Genomic DNA, 26,796 nt, shown 5'->3' with positions numbered 1-26,796 from the left:
AATGTTTTCTGCAGCCAAGATCACCTGCTCGTATCAGGTAAGCCGACTATTATTTAAATGTTGGGTACGCATTCTAGTCAGGAGCAATTCCACAGAATATGGAACCTAAACTGTTAAGGGGTGACCCATCACGATGCCTTTACACTAGGAAGTATTTCCCATATGGGTGAATCCAAGCCTGTCAATCGAGGACCTTACAGGTCCTAACCCCATCTGGACCACAGATGGATCTGCAGTCGTCGCACAAGGTGTACTTGCATTCACCAGACTTAATAGAACAAATCTCGTTTTAGGAACCTCTGTTCTTTCCTGTAACGTTCCTCCCTGTGTACCTACGGACGTTCTCTGAGTCTCAATTCCAGCTGAATTTGGATTGTAGATGGGCCAAAGGGGCCAATAGTGACTGGTACCATAAGGGCTTCTGGAACCTTTGAGACAGAACCAGAACTGCAATGTCTTGAAACTTCGGGGCACACATTCTCCGCTCCTCTCTCACAGCAGTGTGTGTATTCCCTGTCGATATAACCCCCACAACACCTGGGTTAGAAGCCATCAGTACCAAAGCATTTTCTATATATCTGGACTCCACCCAATTCCAGTGTTTGACTGGCTATATGGGGTGGACATTTGGCCAGCAATCCATTTAACAAGCTCTCACTGCCATCACTATCACTGCCTTCCTTCCTGTCTTCTCCGCTTTTCTTCCGCCCTTTCTCCATATCCTCTCCTCCAGTCACCAAGGCAGGATACAATCTCGCTCCCTCAATCATATCTACTCTCCACCTCTTCTGGTGTGTGTCCCATCTCGCATCTGCCTAGGTACACATTGCTTTTGTCATTTTCCATTTGTATTAGTCTCTCATCTTTACATGTGCTGTCCATTCCCACGCATTAAGCCCTTCAAACTGTATGGGTCTAGGCAATGGTTTAATTGCAAACAACATCCCCCTCAAATGATCAAAAATTCCCAAGTTAAATGTGCCATAACATCAAAATGTCAATGCACCTTCTTTCTCTGTGATCTTGTGCCAATGTTTGAGAGAAATGCTGGTTTGAAGCACTACTTTCATCGCCATATAATGAGCTGGTGTATCCTCAGGCAGAGCCTCTTCACCAATTCTGGTAGGAACATCCACGTCTCTTCAAATCATATCTCTAATTGCTCTAAAACATCTTATTTTCCTTTTTCATTAGGTAAATATTAATTACCTTTAATATGTTCCAAGTTGCGCAGTGGTCCAACCATCAATAACAATGAAGTAAATCTGACCAACCACAGAGCAGTGTTACATCAAGCGTCCTATCTCAGCGTGGCACACTCTAACGTCACTCTCTCTCCTCGCAGTAGGTCACCCTCCTTTACAATTTCTTAGCGCACACACACACACACACATATGCTCCCTTAAACAACAATTGTCTGCTCTTCTAAAAGAATCAATAGAAGTGAATCACTCATAGGTCACATATTTGCAACGAAATCTCGACCAGAGGGGACTCACCTGAATCAGTAAAGTTTTCCTTCTGCACAAAAAGGTCCACCACACTATTCACAATTGACCCATTCACACAAAGTTCCCTGTCTCAATTGGGCCATTGATGATCACTCATGACAAACCCCCAAAAACTCAGTAGACAAATACAACACGGTGTCTTCTCCGCCTTACTATGTATCCTGGGATCTTAGGCCACGTCGGACCCCATAACTACTTTGAAAACAACTTATCACCAGACACCACACACCCAATTTTCACTGGAACCTAAACACCATTCATCACATGCAGAACCATACTCATACTAACTCGTTCGCCGTTGTTTTTGCGCATGCCACCGGAACTCCGTTTGTTCTCCAGTCCTCAACCTGAGGTTCTAGACTAGGAACATTAGGGTTGGGGTCTAGGCTTTTCTAGATTTCATTCTAAATTTCTCACTTCAAGTGCACAACCATCTCCTGCTACCAACTGATGGAACCTGGGCCCACTTACTCAGTAACACTTACTCAACGATCTTTGTGTGCGACTTGAGAGGTGAGGAGAGAAACATTTCTGTCCAATATCCAATTACAGCGTAGCCAATACGGTTAAACAAAAACTCAATTTGAAACCAAAACTCAAGTTAGTAAGTTTTATTCCAGATTAAAATTCTAAAATAAATTAATGTATATTAGTCCAAGCATAATAGTATAGAAGTACAATGCAAAAAGGAAGAAACCACATCTTTGGAAGCCGATTCACCCTATATAGTAAAAAGAAAACCACTAGTTCAACAATGGCAACGTAAGTAATAAGGAATCAGATTTTTGCATCAGATTGCATCAATTTTTCATTAAAAATAAGCATGGTTCCCTGGCTGTCCCTACACTCCTCTGTTCTAACGTGGCAACCTTAAGATAAGGCAATCCATCATTTCTGAATTTCCATTTCCTAACTGATGTTTTCGTCTCCAAAGAGGACACAAACATGTAGTCTTGTCTAGCCTTTATAATTCTGTTTGTATTGAACTACATTTCACTCTTATACACACCAATATTATAATATGAACGTAGTCTGCTGATAGACAGGTCTGGATGTCCCACATGGAAATACCCTTTTTTAATGAATGGGACACTTCAGAAAGTGTTTGGGAGCGTGAGAGCACAGTGCCACTGCCATATACAGTGGTTTAATAAAATGGACAAGGATGGGAATGTTCATTTCCCATATGCGTTTTTTTGTTTTGGTGTTTTGATGGCCTTATCAACCCATGCAACACACTGATGCCAGATTTGTGTTTAATATGCCCCTGGATTAAATTATAAAATCATGTTATTTACTTCCTTAGTGGTACCTTCTTCATATGCTCAAAATCAAAAGGTGTATCTATTTTGAGTAAAATGCATTAATCTAAAATTGGTTTGGTAAAATGTGACTTCTCCAATACATTTGTGTTAAGATAATGAAAATGTGACCATATTTTAACTAGTCAGTCCAATATGCAAATTCTTGTCAGAGACTGACTTCTACAGGGGTTTTCATATCTATGCTTTTTGTGAAGATCTACCTGCAACACGCCACAGCTGGCACAACCCACGGTGGCTAAACACAAGTTGATGGACATATAGCTAGATTCATCAAAGTCCCGTTTTGCGAGTCTGTAGTAGCGATTCATAAGGAATCGCTATTAAGGACTTGCAAAACGGGATTCATGTAGGAATTGCAAATAAAATTGCGATTCCTACATCTTCCTTATTTGCGATTAGCAAATTGCTAATCGCAAATAAGGAGTAACTCCCCTTTCATTCCTATGGGCCTAAAGTCCCATAGGAATGAATGGGGAGTTACTCCTTATTTGCGATTAGCAATTTGTCTAATCTCAAATAAGGATGCGATTTCAAGGGTGCCAGGGGTATCCAAAGGACACCCTGTAACACCCCTGAAATGAAAATGTACACATGTGTTGCGCACACACATGTCCAAAGAACATGTGTGTGTGTAACATGCAACCTAGAAAAATGCACTGAAGTGCATTTTTCTAAGTATTTTGCTATATACCACGAAGTTAAAATTCGTGGTAAATAGCGGCCAGTAATAGCGAATTCGCAAAAAATAAATGGTTAATGAATTGCATTTAAGGAATCTCAAATAGAGATTCCTTAAATGCAAATCCTCTCAAATATGCGATTTCGCTATTAGCGATTTTTGCATTTGGGATGATGAATCCCAAATGCAAAAATTGCGCTCGCAAAGGGCCAGATTTTGAGAATCTGGCCCTTTGCGAGCCGATTTTTCGTTGTTGAATCTACCTGTTAGTGCTGAAACTTTTGAACCACTCCCCCCATGTCACAGATCTGGGTTGAATCCATCGTTCTTTTGCTCACTATACCACCCCACCGACTTTTTAATAAGCACAAGTCGTATGGCTATTGTTTGCACAAGGTAGCAGGAAGAAAGCAGCAGAGCAGTTTGAAGGTTCCAAAGCGAGCAATGGTGCAGCTCTCTAATTTATTTTCCGTGGAAGAGGGTGTAGAAAGGAAATGAAAGCAAATATTTTGCTAAGGAAGGTAGGCCCCCTCCATCTTAAACTGAGGAAGTTATAGACAGCCTGATGTTATTGATTCTGTGGCTATCACAGCTGGGATCACTAGCCATAACTAGTTTCTGCCCCGAAATAGGGATAGCTTGTAGTAAGAGGAACTGATAAGATTGTTGGATTCCGACGTTTTTCTGCACACATTTATCACCTGCTTTGAGTAGATGGAATAATGGAATATGTGAGGGGAAATCCATTTAGTTTCACTGCAGGCCCTCATCTGGTAATTCTCATACTGAACAGGTAATTCTTCAAAAACATGCAGAATTACTACTTTGCATGATAGAGCATTGCCCGTGGGGATTTCGTCAAGTAGTGTATTACTCTCATCACAAAAAACCTTGGTTTCCCTGTCGTGAATCCCTTCCCCCCAGTGGCGGATCCTCCGTTATGGCAGAGAAGCTTCGCACCTCTGCCAGCTGCCTCAAAACGGCAGGATAGGAATAACAAACGATAATAAAAAAACACATTTTATTATTGTTTTACTCTTACTTTCCTGACGAGTCTTTTGGGGCGGGGCCATGGGGGATGAGAGGCTGCAGGTGGAGTGTTGGGCACTATTGTCAATGCGCGTCATGCTCAGGCCGGCCAAACCGTCATTCGCACTGAAGCTCTCTCCAACCCGAGCTACATTGCCGGGTTGGAGCACTGGCGTAACGAAAACTGTGGGGGCCTCCCTGCACGTTACTTAGAGGGGCCCCCTCCGGGCTCAATCAGGAGCTCTCCGGCCACAGTGCAGTGCCGAGGGGGGCCCTTGGAGCTAGAGGCCCCCCCGCACCGCGGGGTCTGCGTGGGCCTATGTTATGGCAGAAAGCATGCACAGGCTCCCAGTCTCACTGGGAGCACAAATTCAGAGTGCTCGGGCAGTGTCAGGATTGTCCACAGTGGAGTCTGGGAGCCTGTGCCTGGAAGAGAGGAGGAAAGGAGCAGAAGAGCACTATGCGGCTGGCTGCAGGGGGAAACATCATTTACTCCAAAGGCATCACCACGCATAACGTTTACCACGCTACACTTACCACGTAAACCTTTTTTCAACGCGGGTGCCTTCCACGACCGTCTTTACCACGCAAGTACGTTCTGCGTGGGTTGGGGGGAAACGTGATATTCCTTCCAGTCGTTCTGCGTGGGTTTGGAGGGGCTTGGGGGGCTTGGGGGCCTCGGGGGGGGGGGGGTCGGGGGGGCTGGGGGGGTCTCCCCCCCAAAAATAACAAAAAATATGGAGCGGTTTACTTAAATAAATAAAAAACGCGCTTTATTTTTCTTGAAGTAAAAGGAAAGAGCCTCCCCCAAAGACGTGCCGTGTACGTAAAAATAGTAGTCCTTTTTTAATTTTGGTAGACGTGTTTTGACGCTTGTTTCAATGGTGGATGGAAGTAAGGGCTGCTGGTGAAAGACGTGAAGTTATCAGGTAAGACGTTTCTACCCGTGTTATAACCATTCGTTGTAAATTCCAGCGTGGTAAAGCCACTTGCGATGTAAAATTCGCGTGGTAAAGCCATGCGTGGTAATTGAAAGCGTGGTATAATCATATATTCGGCTGCAGGTATATTATTATTTAATTATTTTTTGTTTTGTGTCGTCCTCTGCCCCCTGGTCCCCCCCTCGCACCGCCACTTGTCCACAACACTAGCTACTACTGCTTTCCCTTACACAATATAACGTTCTGGAAATAACCTTTCCATTTGTCATTCTGTGAACACACTTACAGCTACATTTTGATAGAGTAAATGTACAAGTGATTGTAAGATTGGAAATCTCTGCAAATGTTTTGTGACTCCTGCCTGGCTGCGACTTAGTGGGAGTATTCAAAATGTTTCCACGCTCCTTCACACTCCATTGCTCCCCTTTTCCACTCTTTCTTAATCCTCTTCAATGGGACAGTCATCTGTATGAATTTAGAATTAGGTTGGGATGAGCTTATTGTGCTTATTTTTTTTACATATAGGGGGTAACGCTCAAAGGTAAATGTACATGTGAGTAAATACACACATGTACAATTACCCTTACACTTATAAATAACTGTACCACTTAAGCCTATACACCATTTACGAGTGTAAGGTTACCAAAAAGTGTAGAGTTACGTGTCCTCACCACCTGAAACAGAGAGTGAAGTTTGAAAAAATTTGAAATATGACTGTAAAGTGGCTTCTAGCAGTTGGGGGGACATCTCCACACATAAAAGACAGAAGGGGATGAAGGGGAGACCCCTGCACGTCAGTTTGTGAACAGCATTTTGTAGTACGTTAATGGTATTATTGTAGTACTAGTAACATACTACAAGATGCAGTTTGTGAATGGCCCTGTAGAATGTTATGGTATGTTATGTTATCACTATGTATAAAGCGCGACAATTAGCCGGTGGTGTCCTGGCGCTGAACCACTAATTCTCTGAGAACATAAACAGGAGACCAGGATTTGCGAGTAAAAAGCCAGGTTTTCAATCCTCTCCGGAAGGTGAGTAGGTCCGGGGCCTTTCTCAAACTAGGGGGAAGCTCATTCCAAGCTTTAGCTGCACATACCATAAAGCTTCTCCCTACCCATGTCGATTTTTTGACGAGTGGCACAGTCACCAGCTTAGCTCCTCCGGAGCGCAGGGTTCTTCCGGGTATATACCACTGCAATTTCCGTTTCAGGAAATCTGGGCCTATCCCTTGTAGTGCCTTGAACACGGTACTAAGATTACTGAAAAACACTCAATTTTTGACTGGCAGCCAGTGCAGTTTTCTCTATTCCTTAGAGATGGGGGCATATATGGGAGTACCCGTAATCAGCCTTGCAGCTGCATTTTGTAGCAGTTGAAATGTATTCGCAAAACGTTCCTGTATATTTAAATACAGGCTGTTGCAGTAGTCGAGTCTGGACATAATGAGAGCAGTGACTACAGTCCGCTGACAGATTGTGGGCAGGAAGGGCAGTATTTTCTTAATCATTCTCATTAAAAAATAAACAAAAGATGCCACTGCATTAATTTGGTCCCGAAGTTGAGTTTTTCGTCGATAATGATTCCTAAGTCCTTCACCTTCCTGACAGGAGCAGGAAGTGTCCCCATGCCTTCTGGCCACCACCTTGGGGTCCAAAAGTTAGGATCATTACCGAACAGGATGACCTCAGTCTTGCCAGAATTCAATTTCAGGCAATTTTATGACATCCAGTTCCTGATTGCTGCCATGCAATCATGGAACCTGTCCTCAATTCCTGTTGTCTGACCAGGCCGTAAAGCCACCACAATTGGCATGTCGTCAGCATACAAAGTCAGGCTGAAACCAAATGACCTGTTCAGGGTAGCCAGTGAGTAGACATAAACATTAAAAAGAGTGTGGCTAAGGGAGGAACCCTGGGGTACTCCACACGGCAGCGAGAAAGGTTTGGAATAAAAATCACCCAGTGCCACCGTTTTAGATCTGTCCGGCAAAAAAGATCTAAGGAGATCATAAGCTTTGCCCTGAATACCGCACTCTGACAAACGGTCCACCAGAACATCATGATGGACCATATCAAAGGCTGCGGACAGGTCCAGAATAATCAGCGCTGCATTGCCTCCCCTGTCCACAGCTTCCCTCATATCCTCCTTATACTTTATCGGTATACACCCGTTACAACGGATCTTTTACTCCGCAGACCCATTACAACGCGACCATTACTCCGCATACCATTACAACGCATTGCGCTGGGGGGCGCTCTAGGATAGGGAATAAGTATAATTTACTATCCAACACCTTCCCTAGGGTCCACGGGGACTGGAGTTAGAATAGTAAATTATACTTACCACTATCCAGCGCCCCAAGGCGCTATGCGTTGTAACGGTATGCGGTGTAAAAGTCGCGTTGTAATGGTCTGCGGAGTAAAAGTATGCGTTATAACGTCATACATCCACTTTATCAGGGTGGGACCAGGTTCTGTGCTATGCCCTTCTCTGAACCCAAACTGAGTTGGGTCCAGAGCTTTGGTTCCAACTAGAAAGATGCTGAGCTTTGCGTTCATGATTTTCTCAACCAGTTCTGTAGGTAATGGGAGGCGAGATATGGGTTGGAAGTTATTAGGCTCCTTAGGGTCCAAGTTAGGTTTTTTCAATAAAGGCAATATTTAGGTCAATTTCCAAGGACTAGGGAAGTGCCTGACTTCAACATTGTATTGAACAATGGGTTAAGTACTAAGGCTGCAGGCACCTGTTCCTGTTTAATTATTGAGACTGGGCAGGGGTCATAAGGGGAGCCTGATCGGGCGGAGAGGAGCAGCTTTTCAGTGTCTGTAAAGGACAATGGCCAGAATGTATTGAAGACTGTTGGGGAATCTGAAATTGTCTGCCTTTCCTCCAACCGCACCCCTCCTATCTCCAGATTAGGGTGACTGAAGTTAAAAATGATGGCTTCTACTTTGTTCAAAAAGGACTTGGCAATATCGTCACAAAGTTCCTGACTTGCCTCAACTTTTGTCATGGTGGGAGAGGCCAGATTTGAATGTAGAAAACACATTATGTTTTTTTATTATTCACCACAACCAAGCCAGTTTCTCCTCTTCCTGAACATTTTTTAGATGAAAAACCTTTAACTGATTACAAGATTCCCAAGTTGTAGCCGTCCTTTTAGCAATAGGGCTGTTCTGGAATTAACTTCTGGTGCGCAATTGAATGAATAGGCATGTCATCAATTATTTGCATCAATAACTGACATTTCTTTCTTTGTGATGGTCATATTTTGATTTTTTCTCCTTAGCTCAAGTATTTTATTACTAGATCCTGCTCTTATCGAGCAGCAGCATTTCGAGGCAATATTGGACGAAGTGGTGATAGACCTCCTGAGAGAGCTTTCCATTGACACCATCCGCACCACACTAAAGGATTTTGTTGATTCTCACTTAATGAAGGTTGCAACATATGAAATAATAGATGAAATACTCCTGGAGACAATCCATGCAATCTCACCAGGTATTGTAAGTACTCATTTTTTATCATTTAAATTTAGGAGTAGGGGTGGGTACATGAGCCACCCCATTTAATGAAAAAGCAAAAATACATATTTTGGGAACCAGCATAGATTGGTAAGTGGAAGTGGATGAGGAATCTAGTGACTGCAAGAGTCACGGGGTGGCAAGTTGAAGTACAGGGAGCATAGGGGATATCCCTTGTAAAGAAATAAAACAACTACAAATATTTTGGATCTTTCTAATCTCTATAATTCCAATTAATCAAAATGGTTTCTTCACTATGGCATTCATCATTGACTAAGCTTACTTAGCCACATTGATCCTCTACGAATTTCCACAGTGTGTAATTACAAATGTTGATTCTGTATAGATTGTTTTGAATATTGAGTAAATGCACCCAGTCATACATAAATAAGGAGTTGCAAGCTACCTAGGAGTTCCATGAACTTAGAGTCACAAAGCTGCTGGTGTGAAAGTTATTTTAGTGTGCTGAGTGACTAATGATATGATTTCTTCAATATTTTAAGTCCTTTGTCTGGTGTTTTTATGTTTCAAGTGAGTAGTGTGACACTTTCTTGCGATTGGAGCATTTGCTTTCATTTTGTATTGTCTCTTCAGGTGATGATGTCGGATTGCTTCTTCTGTCCCGCATTTCAAACCGTAATAAGTGCTTTAACTGCAACCCTGCCCTTAGTTATCATACTTTTTTTCGGCCGGCATCCTTTAAAAAAACAATTCAATATTATTTGGCCCAAATTTGATTTTCCGTCTTTAAATACCTTTTTGTGATTATCAGTAAGTGGAGCCCTACTGTTGAGGGCTCCTAATTAAGCCTGGGCTACGCAGCTTTAGCTGTCTTTTGGCTAGATGTACTGGTTCCAGTAATCAAAATACACTTAGGGGCATATTCACAAGGATTTATCTCCGAATTATCCTCACTTTAATGCATCAAAAGTGGTGATAAAATTAACACCCCATTCACAAGCTGGTGCAACTTGCAGACATCGCCAGAATTCCCGCGATAACATCACCAAAACACCATGAAGGACACCACCAACTAACGCTAATGAGATGCAGAGTAGGCGTTCCCGTGCAGAAACACACAAAAAAACAGCAACATTACTTTCCCAACAAACTGACAGATATGCGAAGCGAACCGAAAACATGCGATAAGTCACGTTAGCCGCAGGTTTGAGCAGGTGTGAAGCTGGACGACTACCTGCAGTAGGCAACGGAGCCCCGCACACAGCCACACCAGAAGAACGAACAACGCCATGGAACTACTCATCATTCAGCTCAGAGATCCAACAGGGCCACAGCACCCACCGCCACCACCCCCAGGACCGCCACCTCCCCCTTGACCTGGACCCGCCCCCTCCCCGGACCTCCACAGAGGCAGCGCAGAATAAGACAGCGGACCTACCGAAAATGCACCACTCTCACAGACCTAATTCCAGAGGAAGTCATTGCCCACTACAGGCTCAAAAGGACAACCATTTGCCGCATCCTGACCCACATTGCCCACAGACTGACGGTCCCAACATGGCGGACAACCAACATCCCTCCGTGACAAAGCTGCTGGCTATGCTGTACCTGTTGGCCTCTGGTACCTTCCAACCAACAACTGCTAGAGTCGGAGGGATCTTACAGCCAGCCCTATCAAAGTCCATCACACCTGTCCTGGATGCCATCCTCAGCTTCATACCCCAGTACCTTCACTTCCCCAACACTGCGCAGGAACAGTTGGAGACAAAGCAAGGCTCCTACGCCATAGCCGTATTCCCGGCCTTGTTGGGGGCAATCAACTGCACACATGTCCAACTTGTACCCCTGTTGGATACTGCACACTACTACTGCACCAGAAAGCACAAGCGTTCCATCAATGTGCAGGCAATAGTGGACCACCGGGGACTCTTCATCAATGTCATCGTCAGCTACCCAGGCATTGTGCATGATTCCTTCATCTTCCGACAGTCCATCATCAACCAGCGCTTCCAGGATGGCACATATGGGACGGGACTGCTGATTGGTAGGTACCAAGTCAACACACCTCACATCCCAATGCCTCCACAGCACAATGCACAACTGTGGGGATGCACACATGACCAAACCATATTCAACATGTCAAACTACAGGTACAGCGATCAGACACGACCACAACACTCCATGGTCATCCTGGCCTACCCCTGCACCCTATACAGACTGGTGTTGTAGTTGCCAGCATCAGCTCGTCCCTGCGGGCATGCGAACACTCACCCCACACCCAGCCGGCACAGGTGTCACTGGATTGGTAGACCTGCCATCACATTCTGCCAAACCAAGTATTGACCCTTTTCTCCCTGCACTGTCACAGGTGATCAAGGATATGCACTCTGCCCTGGATGATGACACCCCTCCGAGATTCGAAAACACCCGCCCAAAGGCAGTACAATGCGGCCCACATATGCACCAGGGGCATCATGGAACGCACATTTGGCGTGTTGAAGTCATGTTTCAGGTGCCTGGACGGCACAGGTGGAAAGCTCCTGTACAGCCCGGACATCGTGTGCAAGCTGATCGTTGCATGTTGTGTGTTGCACAACATCTGTGTTCGCACCAGGGCCCCATGGATCCCAGTTCCAGAGGTACCGGCCGATGATGGTGGTGATGGGGCAGGTGGCCCACATCCCACTGCAGCAGTGGCAGGAATGGCCCAGAGGAATACCATCATAGACACTTACTTCTCATGAGCACATCACATTGTGACCATCCATGGCAATCATGTGAAAGTAGAAAATGTCCAAATGTACTGCATGTGTGAATAAACATTTTTGCAGGTCTAAGCTTGTACTTGTACATTTTGATGTTACGTTTTCCTACGTTCCAGATGTGATTTGGCAGCTTGTGCACATTTTCTAAAACAGTTGTGTCCAGTGTTCAAATGTGGTGGGGGTGCTGTTTGACCGGGGATGTTGTCACTGCCGGGGTGCACTCATGATTGTGTGCGTATGCTGCACGGTGGGTGTGTCGCTCATGCAGCTCTGCTCTGTCTGCCACTGGTCTCTTTTGTGCGGTGTGCCTGTCGGTTCTGTTATTCCACGGTGCTTGGATGTTGTGGTGTACGTGTTGTCCTCTGCAGTTGGCCAGGGTGCATTTGTCGTACTTCGTTGTTGATGATTTTTGTTCAGTGGCATTTTCGGTGTGCTGGTCTTGTGCTATTTTCTTGCATTGCATGCGTGTATTGCTGCCCTTGCGCTGGTTGTCACTGTTTTCTTATCGCGCTTGTGACCATCTCAGGTTTTGTCGCTTTGGGGAATGTGCTTTTATCTGCGTCGCGGACATTGCCTGCAGTGTTGGCAAACTATCGCATGCTACCGCAGTGTTGTGAATTCCACGTTGTCACAGGGTTATTTTCCCGCGATAGGCTGCGATGCTGAAAGTTACGTTACGCTACTCTTGCAGTAGTTATCACACGTTCTTGTGAATATATCCCTTAGAATTGGATTTGGGTCAGTCTCTTCCTCGTGAATGATTTGCTTTATTGTATATCCCAGTTGTCCGTTCTTGGTTCAGTGGCTTTTCCTTATATTCTTGTCTTTGTTCCACCCAGAAGTATTTTGTTATGTCACAATGAGATGTATACTCGCACTGCTGACATCAGGGAAGTACCTTCCTTTTGCTTGCTTCTGTAGCATTTCACTTTAAGCAATCATTGGGGTGCCTGTCTGCGCTCTCCTGTTTGTTTCTTTCTCCCCAGTGTACCACACTGTGATGCTCTAGCCTAGGCAGACCTCATTGTTTCTCCTATTGTTCCAACTCCCCTTTTCCTCGTTCTTAGACGCAGGTCTCACTCTCGACCGCTCACCCCTTATCTCCCACTGATCTCTGTCACTGTTCTTCTTTCCCACCGGTCTTTTCCCTTTCTTTACGAATAAACAGCACAAGGACTAATATCTGGGGAGCATTGGAAGGAGAATGTAAGTGACCTGGGGAGAGACTAAGGGGATTATTTACATGCCATCGTCAAAAACAAGGTTGGTGGAGGGTCTAAGGGGGAAATTATTTAAAGACCAAAGGACAGACAAACCCCTTATTCACAGTATAACAATACAAAAGGACTGTCACTGGTCTGTACAACTAATACGGGCAAAGAAAAATGTGACAGACTATGTGACTACCTATAAAGTGTGTACAACAAAAAGGAAATGAATCCCATCAGCCCACCCATATGGCAGAGCCTCATCATCTGGGATAGAACCAATGATGGTCCGGTTAGGGAGCCACACACCTGTTGGACTTATGTGCTTCTCCAAATCCAAGGAACCACCAGTGATGAATCATACCAAAAGTCAAATCAGTTTGGAATGGTGTGGGATGTTAAATTGCAGTGAGAAAAAATGTGTACAAAAAGAATCAAAAAGTGAGATGTAAAATTGGCTACCATGATTTAAGGAAAACTTTATTAGGGAAAATCTTGGTGTCAAAATTAAAATAAGTGTGAGACAGTGTGACACAATAACTGTCTATTAAGGATGGTATTTGGTCAATATGTTTCAGCCATTGTAGGAAAGTTAAGCCTACCGGGCTTTCGTCAGGACCTCTTGAACACTACTGCAATTAAGCTTGACCTAAGCTTAGTGAAAAAGAAAAAATTAACACAAATTAATGATCCAAAACATCCTACCGTACATTGGATTTTCCAGACGAGGGATGTCTGTTTCATAAAGTATTTAGGATTCTTTCCTAACAAGGAAGATACACAACAAGGAACAACAAATAGGTAGAACACAGACACACATTTCTATTATTTTTGCGCCATATGTTTCTTTATGCCAATAGGTCATTCTCCAAAACGATAGAGATATGGTTTTTTATTAATTTTTACTCACCCAAAAATGCTTGGGAGAAAGCCTCACCTCATCCTGGCCACTGCTCAGGGTTGGAGGCCCCGCTCTAATTCGTGAAATAAAATAGTGGGTGTCTAGTTAGATCACATCCATACTAATGATTCACTGGCACAAAGTGCTAAAATCTTAGGCATTGTTTCTGAGTACATGACAGACAGCAACTACAAGGGCTGCCGTGAGAGTGAGACACAGTTAGTAACAGATCTCTGATTTTAACACTATATCAATGTAAGAGCAGTGAAAAAGGCTCTTCAAGGCTGGCTGATAGCGAACCTAGTTCATTTAGTAACAATAATACATAAGGAACCTGTATGCTGATATCCAGAGCGCGGTCCTAAGAATGAAAAATAGAGAAACGCTTCGCTGTGTAAAGCTGGAAAATGAGCGCTCTCCTAAGTATGAAGTAGGAGACCGCTTCGCTTTAGGGAGCTGCATGAGCTTGGCTGGCGTCGCTTCCTCACCTGTCCGTCGGTACCCCTGGACTAATCCTGAGCTGAGGGGGAGGTACCGACTGGATCAGGGAGGAAGTTAATATATGTTATCATGGGCCAATGGGGATGCTCCATAGCTGTAGGACCAGAGTGGAAACTGTATTATCAGCCAATGGAATCGTTTTTACTTGACTGGAAAAGGGAGGAAGTTAATAAGTGTTACATGGGCCAATGAGGATGCTCAATAGCTGTAGGACCAGAGTGGAAACTGCAGTATCAGCCAATGGAAACCTTTTTACTAAAACAGGAAATGGAAACTGCATTATCAGCCAAAGGAATCGTTTTTACTTGCCTGGAACAGGGAGAAAGTTAATAGGTGTTACATGGGCCAATGAGGATGCGCCATAGCTGTAGGACCAGAGTGGAAACTGCAGTATCAGCCAATGGAATCGTTTTTACTAGAACAGGAAGTGGCTGCTTCTCAAAGGAAGTGTGCCACGGTATTTGGACCAGCCCACACACAGGGTAGCTGTAGGGCCGTAGTAGAAACTGCAGTATTAACCAATTATAAAATATTTATGAGTAGTGTGCTACGGTACTTGGACCAGCCCACACACAGGATAGCTGTAGGACCGTAGTAGAAACTGCAGTATTAGCCAATTATAAAATATTAAAATATTTATGAGTAGTTTCGTAGGAAGACCTGCACAGACTGAAAGGGATTATCCACGTTGGTGGGTACAAATCCAAGTCCTCTATTAAGAACTTGTTCCCCAAGGTCACTGAGGGTCCAGGAGCTAATATTCACTATGAAACTCTCCCCTCTGTGCTGGGTCCTGCTTGTTGTTGTTGTTGCTTCAGATGGCCCTTCCTGCTTCGGGTGTAGGGAAAGGATGGTTCATCTTCCCAATGAACCTGGGGCTGGCCTCTCCTTCTGCCTCTGCTCCATCCACGGCCCTGTCCTTAAACAGCCTGGTCATTAAACCATTGTGGTGGAGGCTGAAAATTGGGCATTGGTTGCGGGAATTGTGGCTGATGATATCCCCAAGCAGCCGGAGGCCACCAGGGACCTTGTTGGTAAAAATTACCTCCTTGTCTGGCCCCCCTACGATTGGACCTATTGAAACAACCTCTTCCCTGCCCCGTTGATGTACTACTACGCGGTGAGTCTAAGACACTGGAGTGTGGGTCTGAGGAAGATGTGGAATAGTTAGACCCATGCCGTTTCCCCTTCTTATTGTAATCTGGAGGGTTATAGGTGTCGCTTGTGTATGCGTAAATTTTCTCTAAAGAAAATGTGGCCAGATCTTTACGAAATTTTTCAATTTTGGAAAAAAGTATAGACTCTTTGTACTCCTTGTTCGCTTTGGTAGTTTCATCAGAATTTTTCTTAAAGACAGTATTGGTTAAAGTGGTCTTGATCTTCCCCTCTAGGGTTTGTATTTCTATCAAGATGGCATCTGCCACTCTTTTGGCTGTGGTGATAATCAGGATCAACCAGTCGCGGGTACATCGCCATGCGATGAGCGACCAGTCTTTCAAAAACGTCTTATATGTAAGAAAAAGCCGAGGAGCATTGGTGACTATGAGTCCTGTAGGAGCGCACTTCCCATGGAGATATTCAGCCATAATCTGCCCGTGGATACATGTACGTGAATACGTTTTCTTTAAAGTCAGAACGGTACCCCAATCGTCCTGCTGACTTGGTCCTCCCTTATTCTGAGTCTGTATGATGGCGGACTTCACCGGCATGTCGTTTGACGATGAGACACTCAATTCCATTCTTTTAGAGAATCCTAGTATTCTGGATGCCCTACCGACGGGAGGACCAAGTCAGCAGGACGATTGGGGTACCGTTCTGACTTTAAAGAAAACGTATTCACGTACATGCATCCACGGGCAGATTATGGCTGAATATCTCCATGGGAAGTGCGCTCCTACAGGACTCATAGTCACCAATGCTCCCCGGCTTTTTCTTACAGATAAGACGTTTTTGAAAGACTGGTCGCTCATCGCATGGCGATGTACCCGCGACTGGTTGATCCTGATTATCACCACAGCCAAAGGAGTGGCAGATGCCATCTTGATAGAAATACATACCCTAGAGGGGAAGATCAAGACCACTTTGACCAATACTGTCTTTAAGAAAAATTCTGATGAAACTACCAAAGCGAACAAGTAGTACAAAGAGTCTATACTTTTTTCCCAAATTGAAAAATTTCGTAAAGATCTGGCCAAATTTTCTTTTGAGAAAATGTACGTATACACAAGCGACACCTATAACCCTCCAGATTACAAAAAGAAGGGGAAACGGCATGGGTCTAACTATTCCACATCTTCCTCAGACCCACACTCCAGTGACTTAGACCCACCGCGTAGTAGTACATCAACGGGGCAGGGAAGAGGTCATTTCAAAGGTCCAATGGTAGGGGGGCCAGACAAGGAGGTAATTTTTACCAACAAGGTCCCTGGTGGCCTCCGGCTGCTTGGGGATATCATCAGCCACAATTCCCGCAACCAATGCCCAATTTTCAGCCTCCACCACAATGGTTTAATGACCAGGCTGCTTCAGGACAGCGCCGTGGACGGAGCAGAGGCAGAAGGAGAGGCCAGCCCCAGGTTCATTGGGAAGACGAACCATCCTTTCCCTACACCCAAAGCAGGAAGGGCCATCTGCAGCAACAACAACAACAAGCAGGACCCAACACAGAGGGGAGAGTTTCATAGTGAATATTAGCTCCTGGACCCTCAGTGACCTTGAGGAACAAGTTCTAAATAGAGGACTTGGATTTGTACCCACCAACATGGGTGATCCCTTTCAGTCTGTGCAGGTCTTCCTACGAAACTACTCATAAATATTTTAATATTTTATAATTGGCTAATACTGCAGTTTCCACTCTGGTGCTACAGCTATGGAGCATCCTCATTGGCCCATGTAACACATATTAACTTTCTTCCTGTTCCAGGCAAGTAAAAACGATTCCTTTGACTGATAATGCAGTTTCCATTTCCTGTTGTAGTAAAAAGGTTTCCATTGGCTGATACTGCAGTTTCCACTCTGGTCCTACAGCTATTGAGCATCCTCATTGGCCCATGTAACACTTAGTAACTTGTGTGTGGGCTGGTCCAAGTACCGTGGCATACTTCCTTAGAGAAGCAGCCACTTCCTGTTCTAGTAAAAACGATTCCATTGGCTGATACTGCAGTTTCCACTCTGGTCCTACAGCTATGGAGCATCCCCATTGGCCCATGTAACATATATTAACTTCCTCCCTGATCCAGTCGGTACCTCCCCCTCAGCTCAGGATTAGTCCAGGGGTACCGAAAGACAGGTGAGGATGCGACGCCAGCCAAGCTCATGCAGCTCCCTAAAGCAAAGCGGTCTCCTACTTCATACTTAGGAGAGCGCTCTTTTTCCAGCTTTACACAGCAAAGCGTTTCTCTATTTTTCATTCTTAGGAGAGCGCTATGGATATCAGCATACAGGCTCCATATGTATTATTGTTACTAAATGAACTAGGTTCGCTATCAGCCAGCCTTGAAGAGCCTTTTTCACTGCTCTTACATTGATATAGTGTTAGAATCAGAGATCTGTTACTAACTGTGTCTCACTCTCACGGCAGCCCTTGTAGTTGCTGTCTGTCATGTACTCAGAAACAATGCCTAAGTTTTTAGCACTTTGTGCCAGTGAATCATTAGTATGGATGTGATCTAACCAGACACCCACTATTTTATTTCACGAATTAGAGCGGGCCTCCAACCCTGAGCAGTGGCCAGGATGAGGTGAGGCTTTCTCCCAAGCATTTTTGGGTGAGTAAAAATAAATAAAAAAACATATCTCTATCGTTTTGGAGAATGACCTATTGGCATAAAGAAACATATGGCGCAAAAATAATAGAAATGTGTGTCTGTGTTCTACCTATTTGTTGTTCCTTGTTGTGTATCTTCCATTTTAGGAAAGAATCCTAAATACTTTATGAAACAGACATCCCCCGTCTGAAAAATCCAATTTACGGTAGGATGCTTTGTATCATTAATTTGTGTTAATTTTTGCTTTTTCACTAAGCTTAGGCGAATCTTAATTGCATTAGTGTTCAAGAGGTCCTGACGAAAGCCCGGCAGACTTAACTTTCCTACAATGGCTGAAACATGTTGACCAAATACCATCCTTAATAGAAAGTTATTGTGTCAAACTGCCTCACACTCATTTTAATTTTGACACCATGATTTTCCCTAATAAAGTTTTCCTTAAATCATGGTAGCCAATTTTACATCTCACTTTTTCATTCTTTTTGTACACATTTTTTCTCACTGCAATTTAACATCCCACACCATTCCAAACTGATTTGACTTTTGGTATGATTCATCACTGGTGGTTCCTTGGATTTGGAGAAGCACATAATTCCAACAGGTGTGTGGCTCCCTAACCGGACCATCATTGGTTCTATCCCAGATGATGAATCTCTGCCATATGGGTGGGATGATGGGATTCATTTCCTTTTTGTTGTACACACTTTATAGGTAGACACAGCGTCCGTCACATTTTTCTTTGCCCGTATTAGTTGTACAGACCAGTGACAGCCCTTTTGTTGTTGGGTTATTTACATGCCCTTTGTGCTGCTGGTTCTTCACTTTCCCCATATTAAAAGTGACGCACCGGCGGCTCAAGGGGATTGTAAATGCATGCAGGAAGCATTGCACATTTAGATAAAAAACGGTAAGCTATTTAGTAGTATGTATTTGCAGGCATTTCAAGATGGTTCTCTCTTGCAAGATGCAGTTTGTTAATCACTATTGAGATTAAGGTTAAACGAAACAAGAATCTCAGGGATTTCCATCTTAATGACTGCAAAATATTGTGATTAAAACTAGAGTGTCAGGTCAAAAATATCAATTACAAAAATATTGAGATGTAAACTCACCATTCCACAGATAAGTATCGATTTACGTTACTTATCTGCTCACACAGGTTCTTTGATGATATATATATATCTACAAGGTATGTAAATGTGGAGTTAAGAATAGATAATCTATACTTTTGTATATGCACTTACCCTCTTGATATTTTGTCCTCAATATTTTTGCCACGACATTCTGGTTCCACAATATTTTTCCTGTCGATATTTCGACATACACCCATCATAGGATTATCCAATTTTCGGAGAGGGCTCCCCTCAGGGAACCTCCAACAGTAGAAAACTAATCCTGTTTAATGATCTGAACTCTTTCATTTTCCTTTTCTCTTCTTGTGCCTTACCCGGTTCCCTAACCCTTTCGTGTCGCCTTCTGCCACTTAATTTTTTAATAAATGTATTTGATTGTTTCTGTGTATTTTCTATGTTTAATCTATTCTACCTACTGCATTACTCACCAGTACTCCACGTCTTTAAGAAGACCAGCATTTAATCTTTATACACTATTTTGCTTAGATCCAGGAAGCATGCCAGGAAATTGAATATGAAGAAATACTTCATACTATTGTTTCTGATACCACTGAGGAGGAGGTGAAGTCTCTGGTCTACTCAGTCATAGGTGAATGCGATGTTGAATTGTTACAGCAACAGCAAAATCAGGTAATTTGGCATGCATTATTAAGAAATAAAGTGGATAAAATGAGTCATTGCTAAAACGTAGTACATACAAGATTTATATAACTTTTAAGTTTACTTTTTTTGAAAACGATGTAACGTTGACATTACCTGTTATTTGCTCACAATTTGTCCCAAAAAGCAATATGTTCTAAAATGTTCTGGCATATTTACAAAAAAATGCTGGAGTGCAGAGCTGCTCTAAATTTGGCAGAGTCTTGCCATTTTGAAAATGCAGGGATGTGCCGTATTTACAAGAATACGATGCACCCTTGGGTTTCCCCAAGCGCTGTTGAAAAAAAAGCTGCTTACTCCCAGTGCATGCACCCTGTCACCATGTGGCAAAGGTGCCTGCACTGCAGGGACAATTGTTTATGTGCAGGAAGAGACACCTTCCTGCGCATAAATAATCAATAATGGTGATTTGCTCTTTCTATGACACACAGAAAGAGCAAAAAAACGAGGAGAAATTAATAATAAGAATTAAGTATCGCCATTTTAACACCTGGTATTCCTTGGCATTCATTTTGGCTCTGCCTCAGCCTTTTAAATTTGGGGCAGTGTCAAAAAGCAATGGGTGTTACATTTGAACATCCACAGCAACATCCATTGCATGCCCCTTTGCCGAAGAGGACTGTGGCGGAAAGGGGCATATTTACAAGGTGGTGTTAAGCCATGCAAAGTGGCTTAGTGCAACCTTGTAAATATGGAAAATAGCGCTATGCCACCAGAGCGTCAAAAAACGTAACACTCCGGTGGCGATAGGGGCTTGTAAGTTTTCCTGGTTGTTTAAAGAAAGATGTTAAGTAACAACGGTGAGAAGAAATGTCACTATGGCCAGTTTCCAGTGTCTTGCTTGTAAGAGGTTGCACACACTACCAATATGTCTCTCAGGTATTTGAAACTTTAATTAGATAAGTACCACGTTTTTTATTTGTGTCATTTGCTTTACTCATTCGTGGATTGTTTGGCATTGAGGTAGTGGTCTGCTGCCTTGTTAAATGTTTACACTTACACCTTAAAAGAATTCCATTTATTGTTTCAAAGCTAAGTTGAATAAAATTGAATAAATGTCTTTAAAGAGAAGCAAGTACAATATTGTCAAGGTCCTGATATTTACATGGCTCATTTCTCCATTGCTGAGCAGAATAGCTTCAGGACAGCACCCACGCATAAAGTTCTAGCATAGAGAAAAAGAAAATATAATTTACACAAAAACTGCCTTGCAACTATAAAACAAAAGAGAAGCAATGATTGGTAAAGAGAGCAACAGCAAACAAACATGTGCACAGCCAATACGACATGCCTTAAGGACCTATTGACACTGGCAAATGTTTTAGAGATACTGTACAGTTTCCTGAATGTTTTGCATAATGTCTACAGAATAATAATAAAAAATAAAATAAAATAATACAAGCCTATGATGTGTATGTCAGCCTGAGTTGGGCTGGTAAATAAAAAAGGAAAAAAATGTGAAAGCATTTTTTTAAAAACTTGTTGGCAGACTAAACATAGGGGGCGAAAGCACCAGGAATGGGCAAAAGGAACACAGAAACAGAGGGGCACAGGTGAGAGAAGCAACATGGGGGCATTGCAGAGTGAAAGCAACACGAAGTCCGCCTGTGTGGGGAGCTTCAAGGAGGGTGCTGGGGCGGTGGAAGGCAAACAGGCGAGAGTTCAACATGGATGTTTGGGAAGAAAAGCAAATGGGTAACAGAGACAGCAATGTGGAGCTGGGTGGGCAGAATACCAGAGCGAGAAAGAAATTTGGGGTGAAGTGGAAGAACACGAGGTGAGTGCATCATGTAGGAGGCTGGCGAGAAGCACAACGGTGAAAGAGAGAAAAACAGAGCACAGAGTTGTGAAGGAGAAACACAGTAGCGGGAAAACTGGAAAACACATCTAGCCTCATGGAGTGCTTCAGAAAAAGTCATTGCTAGAAGTTAGCAGTGGAAGAACACTAGTAAATTGGTTATGCTCCAAGGGAGGGAAAGTGACAAGGTGTACAAGGCAAGCCATCTAATAAGAAGCAGGCAAATGAGAGTGACAGTAAAGCCAACCATGGTAAGCAATGAGGGGTGTAAGTCATTTTATGTTCTTGGTAAGCCCGCAGTTCATCTTTTGCTGCGTTGTCTGGTATGCTAGACCTAACAATGGACTCCTAATTGCAGGATTCATCCTCCTCTTTCTTTGCCTAACCTGTGATTTTATTGCTAATGCCATTCGTTGGGTTACTTGTGGTACTGTTTAGTGGGTCAATACCATAACTGAAGCAAAAGCAGTAAAGTAAACAGTCATCTAGTGAATGATGTCACACGAGGTCTCAAAACCCAAGCAGACATGGGCACATCCTGGAATGCTTATTGGTAATCATTATCAGCACTGCAGAACTGGGTACAAAACTATTTTTTAACACTGCATGACATCTTTATGATTCCATATCATCTTAGGTATTGCACCTTCCATGTTTTGCCATGTTTATTGCAGCTTTTAAAGCAACTGTGCTGAATACTTTCAATACGTAATGCCTTCTCATGGGTTTTAATAACTGTGTTAACAATCTTTAAAAGTGACGTACGGTCGGCGCAAGGGGTTTCTAAATTAGCCCAGATATTTTTACAAGAGGCGAAAGTGAAAGTTTAACCAATTATGTTTTAGAAAAAAACAGCAAATTCATAATTTTCAGTTATTTCAAAAAGCCTATACTTGGTCACAAAATTTGCTCAAAACATCTGGGACCATCTTACATGAAGTGTACTAGGGTGCCACAGGTGCATGTGGCAGTTTTCTGTGCCTGTGCACCACTGTGGTATTACAGACGGATTACCGATGCTTGCATCAGCCCCTTCTGTAATCCACATTGCTGAAAATGATCAAAAGGGGGTGTTACCTCATTTGCATGAGTTTGCAACCCCATGCAAACGAGGGAACACATTGCCCTGTTACAGATGTAGATGCAGAGGCAAAGAAGCTGTCAGTGCACTCACAAGGGTACCACAAGCAAGGTTCGAACGAGGGTCCAGGAGACCATGCAGGGGGGTGCAGTTACTCATTGCACCCACCGCCAGTGGATCTCTACTCCACTATTAAATGAAAGACTATTGCTGCATGCCCATTCAATGGCAAATTTGCAGCTTCAAATAGCTGGTCTTTCACCAATGCATCAGCCCCAGGGCAGATGCCTATGTGCGGCTGCCATGGTGAGCACAGTCTTTGTGACAGGACACAGTAACTTGATCTGCTCCTTGTGCAACCACTTAAATGTGCTCCCTGTCAGTAATACGGGGCACAGCAGCTTTTGTCCTTCCTTCTCTGAACTATATTACACAGGTACTTTTAAATTGTCTTTGATGCTGTCTAAATTCTGCAAGATTTTGACTAATTTGGGCCAATTACTGAGTAGCACGCTCAGTGCACAAAGTATGTGCTACTGATTGCCAGTTCAACACAGCATTATTTCTGTGGAGGCAGTTTCCATGCAAATTAGGAATTTCTGCTGCCCTCAGCACATTCTTCATTGTGGACTATGTGATATCTGCCTTTTGGGACCACAACATGAAGAATGGCTTTCATCGATGGGGTCTTACAAAAACCTTCCCTGCAGCCATTTCCTTAACCGCATGCGCGCTAGCGGGTTTCCCGCTGCGCGCTGCGTTTTTAAAAAACCTGCGTTACATGACGAGCTCAGCTCGTCATCAGCGTACGACAGGCGTCGCTGATGACGAGCTGAGCTGGTCATCAGCGTTGAAGGGTTAAGGAGGGCTTCAATCACAGGCTGCACCAACTCCAAATTCATTGATCAGGAGTGCAACTCCCCAGGCCTTATACAGTGGGCGTACTATTCTTGTGAATGTTGGTTCGGTCTCTGGTAAAGCTGTAGCCTCTTCAGGGATAAAATATACCACTATGCAATATGTGCCAGCACGCCTCCTCGAGGTACTGCTTCATATTATGGTGTATATCATATGAATGTGATGGACCCAGTGAACTAAATATTAGGTTCTATAATTTCCCATTTAGTTTTTATTTATTATGTCAGATTTCTAAAAATCTTCCATTTCATGCCTTGCTTTCAGTTTTTAGATGTCACCTGCACTGCCCTTGCTTGTTCTGTGCTTGAGAAAACGATTGTTTTTAATATAATCTTAAAAGGGACTTACATCCTGCCTCCTCTCTTTCCTGGCTTCTCATTGGTTCCTGTGTGTGACACTTACCTTTCCTTCATTTCCATTGGCTGTAGCATATTTTTCTGCATTTACCGATGCTTGTTCCTCGTTTTCTTCTCTTATCAGTTTCCCGCCGCCGAAATACTGTTAACATCCAGTTGGTGGAACTATATTTTCATATAGTTTTGCCTTTTACTATTGCAGCATATTTATATACTAATTTATCACCCGGAGAGATTAACGCCCTGATTTTGATGTTGGTTTGAAAGCCTCCGACCTGCGTTCAAAGGCTTTCCGACCAACATCTTCGGTTTTGATTCTCACCACCGTTTTACGATTACGGCGATTGGAATTGAAATTGGCTGGTCAGTCCAGCCGGATTCTGGCGGAGAGCCCGTCGGCCAGTCGGAACTGTCACGTAATCCCTTAAGGACGGCGTTTCTGCAACGGGATTACAATGTCGGTTTCCCACAGACTTTTCATGTTGTGCTTCCCGGCCGGAAAAGTCTGTCAGAAAGCGACTTTGGGGGCCCCTAGCAGGGCCCCCTTGCAACAGTGGCCCCCGGTTGGGGGCATCTATGGTGCCCCCTGTCAATCCCTACACAGAGTGGCAGGCACCAAAAACTCACATTTCTCTATGGGAGCTTGTGCTGCAGCTGGTTTCCGACTGCAGCACACTTTCCGATAGAGAAAAAGGAGTGTTCGACCACACCATGTGCAGTCGCATCCTAATACTGCGGTCAGGGCCACCGACCGGAGGTCGGTCGGTCCTGAATTATTGTAATGCGGTCCTAAGTGATTTGCATAGACTCACAGGATGTTGCGCCGCACAGCCGAGACTCAAACCGAGATCCCCAGCTCTCGAGTTAGCAGCTCTAGCCGCTGCGCCACATCCTCTCCACTCCCTTGTTATCTGTCGGGCGCTCTTTCCTTCTCCCGTACGATGACTGATGAAGTTACATAGGCAAAACCGATGCATTGCCAATGCTTGTTTTACTTTTGGGTTTCTATAACAATCATGACTTATTTTCACATAGTTTTGCATCGTGCCATGGACTTTTTAATGTACTGAGTTGTCGTTTTACTGCATGCATCAATTCTTCTAGGTTGCCATGTACGCAGGCAGACAACTAATTGAAACATTTTTTATGGAGCACCTGATTGACATGATTGGAGGTCATGGACCAGTGTTATTCGGAAAGGATCCAGCTGTCACGCTTTTAGAAGGTAAGATTTGCACAGAAAAATTGAAATTCTGCAAATTCTTTGCTGTTCATACCTGTAGAAAATTTACAGCAGACAATTATTTTAAGGAGAACTTGGGTAAAAACATTTCTTTTAAGTATTTCAAGGTAATTCAATATTTTGTTTTGTAAAAACAGAGTTGCAGTGCTAATAAATACCTTTATTTTACAACACCATCTTTTATTCTTCAGATTTTCTGCTCAAGCCAAAAATGGAATCGTTATATTATTTTAACCAGCATTTCTGAAGAAGGTTGTCATAGTTTTTCTTTAGACAACTGTAACACTGCAATAAAAAGTTTGGTGACAAACTTTGAGCATAGTTGCCTGGAAAACCAAAGTGTTATGCTAAGTTTTAGCATTATTATACTGATTTCCTAACAAATTTCGTGTGGATTTTCGCCTAAAATCCCCTGATCACATTTAGATTCAGAGTAATTAACGAGCATGAGCAATTTAAAAAAAAAAAAAAACTATTGTATTGCAATTTTTCGAAAACATGTCTAAAATGTTTCCAATAAATTCAAGAAGCACAACAGAAGCCTATAAGTGCAAATGTGTGCACGTATATATATATAAATATGTACATCCAATGACAAAAAGATGTGTTTTTTTTACCTTGTTTTATATGGTTTATTGAAGTCAGCTGGCAAGCTTTAATATCAATAGACTGAAATAGAAAGAAAAACACATTTCTTCGAGAAAATTAGATTAAAATGGCAGGTTTATTTCCCACCTCGAAAGCACTGGATTCACTTGTGAAATTTTCATCGATAAGACCATGCTATCTTGCAAATGCCTCATCAGCAGAACAGTTGATTGGCCCCTGAACCGCAGTTTTCAGTACTAATAAGTTGGTTATGACGTGTAATCAATTCATCAGGTCCCACTAAGTGACACCAAAACAGCCTTTTAGATTTGATCCTTGGTGTCTGTAAACCTACATTCAAAAATGGCAGAATAGATCCCAAGCTTAGTTTTTTCTAAACCACTTGGCACTGTCGGGTGCGCAATACTCATGGTGTACTTAAACCTCATAATTATGTCTTTAACCTTAATTGCAGCAAGGCAATTAATTAAGGCAGTGCTGGCCGGCACAGATCGGGGGCCGGCGGGCAGGGGGGAGAGGAGGAAGGGGAATGCTAAAAATAACCCCAAAAAACACTTTCCTTATCACCGCGTACTGCATCCCCGCTCAGTCTCTCCTCCGTCGGACTCAGGCCGAACAGCAAACAAAAAAGCACACCCAGGCTCCCCTGGCATTGCAGCGTTGTGATTGGTCTGAGCACTGTTATGCGGCGCTCAGACAGAGACTGGGGGCCTGGGCATATTCTCCACGCAGTCTGTAATGCAGCCAGCGTGGAGAACATGCAAAGTGCGCATGACTGTTTGGCTGGCCCCAGAGGGCCAGCCAAGCATTCATGAGCACTTGGAGTGGGCAAACCATTTGTCCCCTGCCCTACTCTGAGAGCAGAGCAGCCCCGCCCGCAAAC

General features: G+C 43.5%; 1 protein-coding gene across 1 annotated transcript in view; it reads left to right on the top strand.

The window, feature by feature from the left end:
* Window positions 1-26,796, top strand: part of LOC144825052 (uncharacterized) — a 236,253-nt gene that overhangs the window by 188,638 nt on the left and 20,819 nt on the right. Inside the window, exons 8-10 of the mRNA XM_078683962.1 lie at window positions 8,784-8,994; window positions 19,735-19,878; window positions 25,166-25,286. Coding sequence (XP_078540088.1) covers window positions 8,784-8,994; window positions 19,735-19,878; window positions 25,166-25,286 — 476 coding nt within the window. The remainder of the gene's footprint in view (window positions 1-8,783; window positions 8,995-19,734; window positions 19,879-25,165; window positions 25,287-26,796) is intronic.

This window comes from Lissotriton helveticus, chromosome 3_1 (genome assembly GCF_964261635.1).
Source record: "Lissotriton helveticus chromosome 3_1, aLisHel1.1, whole genome shotgun sequence".
NCBI lineage: Eukaryota > Metazoa > Chordata > Amphibia > Caudata > Salamandridae > Lissotriton > Lissotriton helveticus.
The sequence above is the reverse complement of the archived record's forward strand: the minus strand, read 5'-3'. Positions and strand labels throughout refer to the sequence as shown.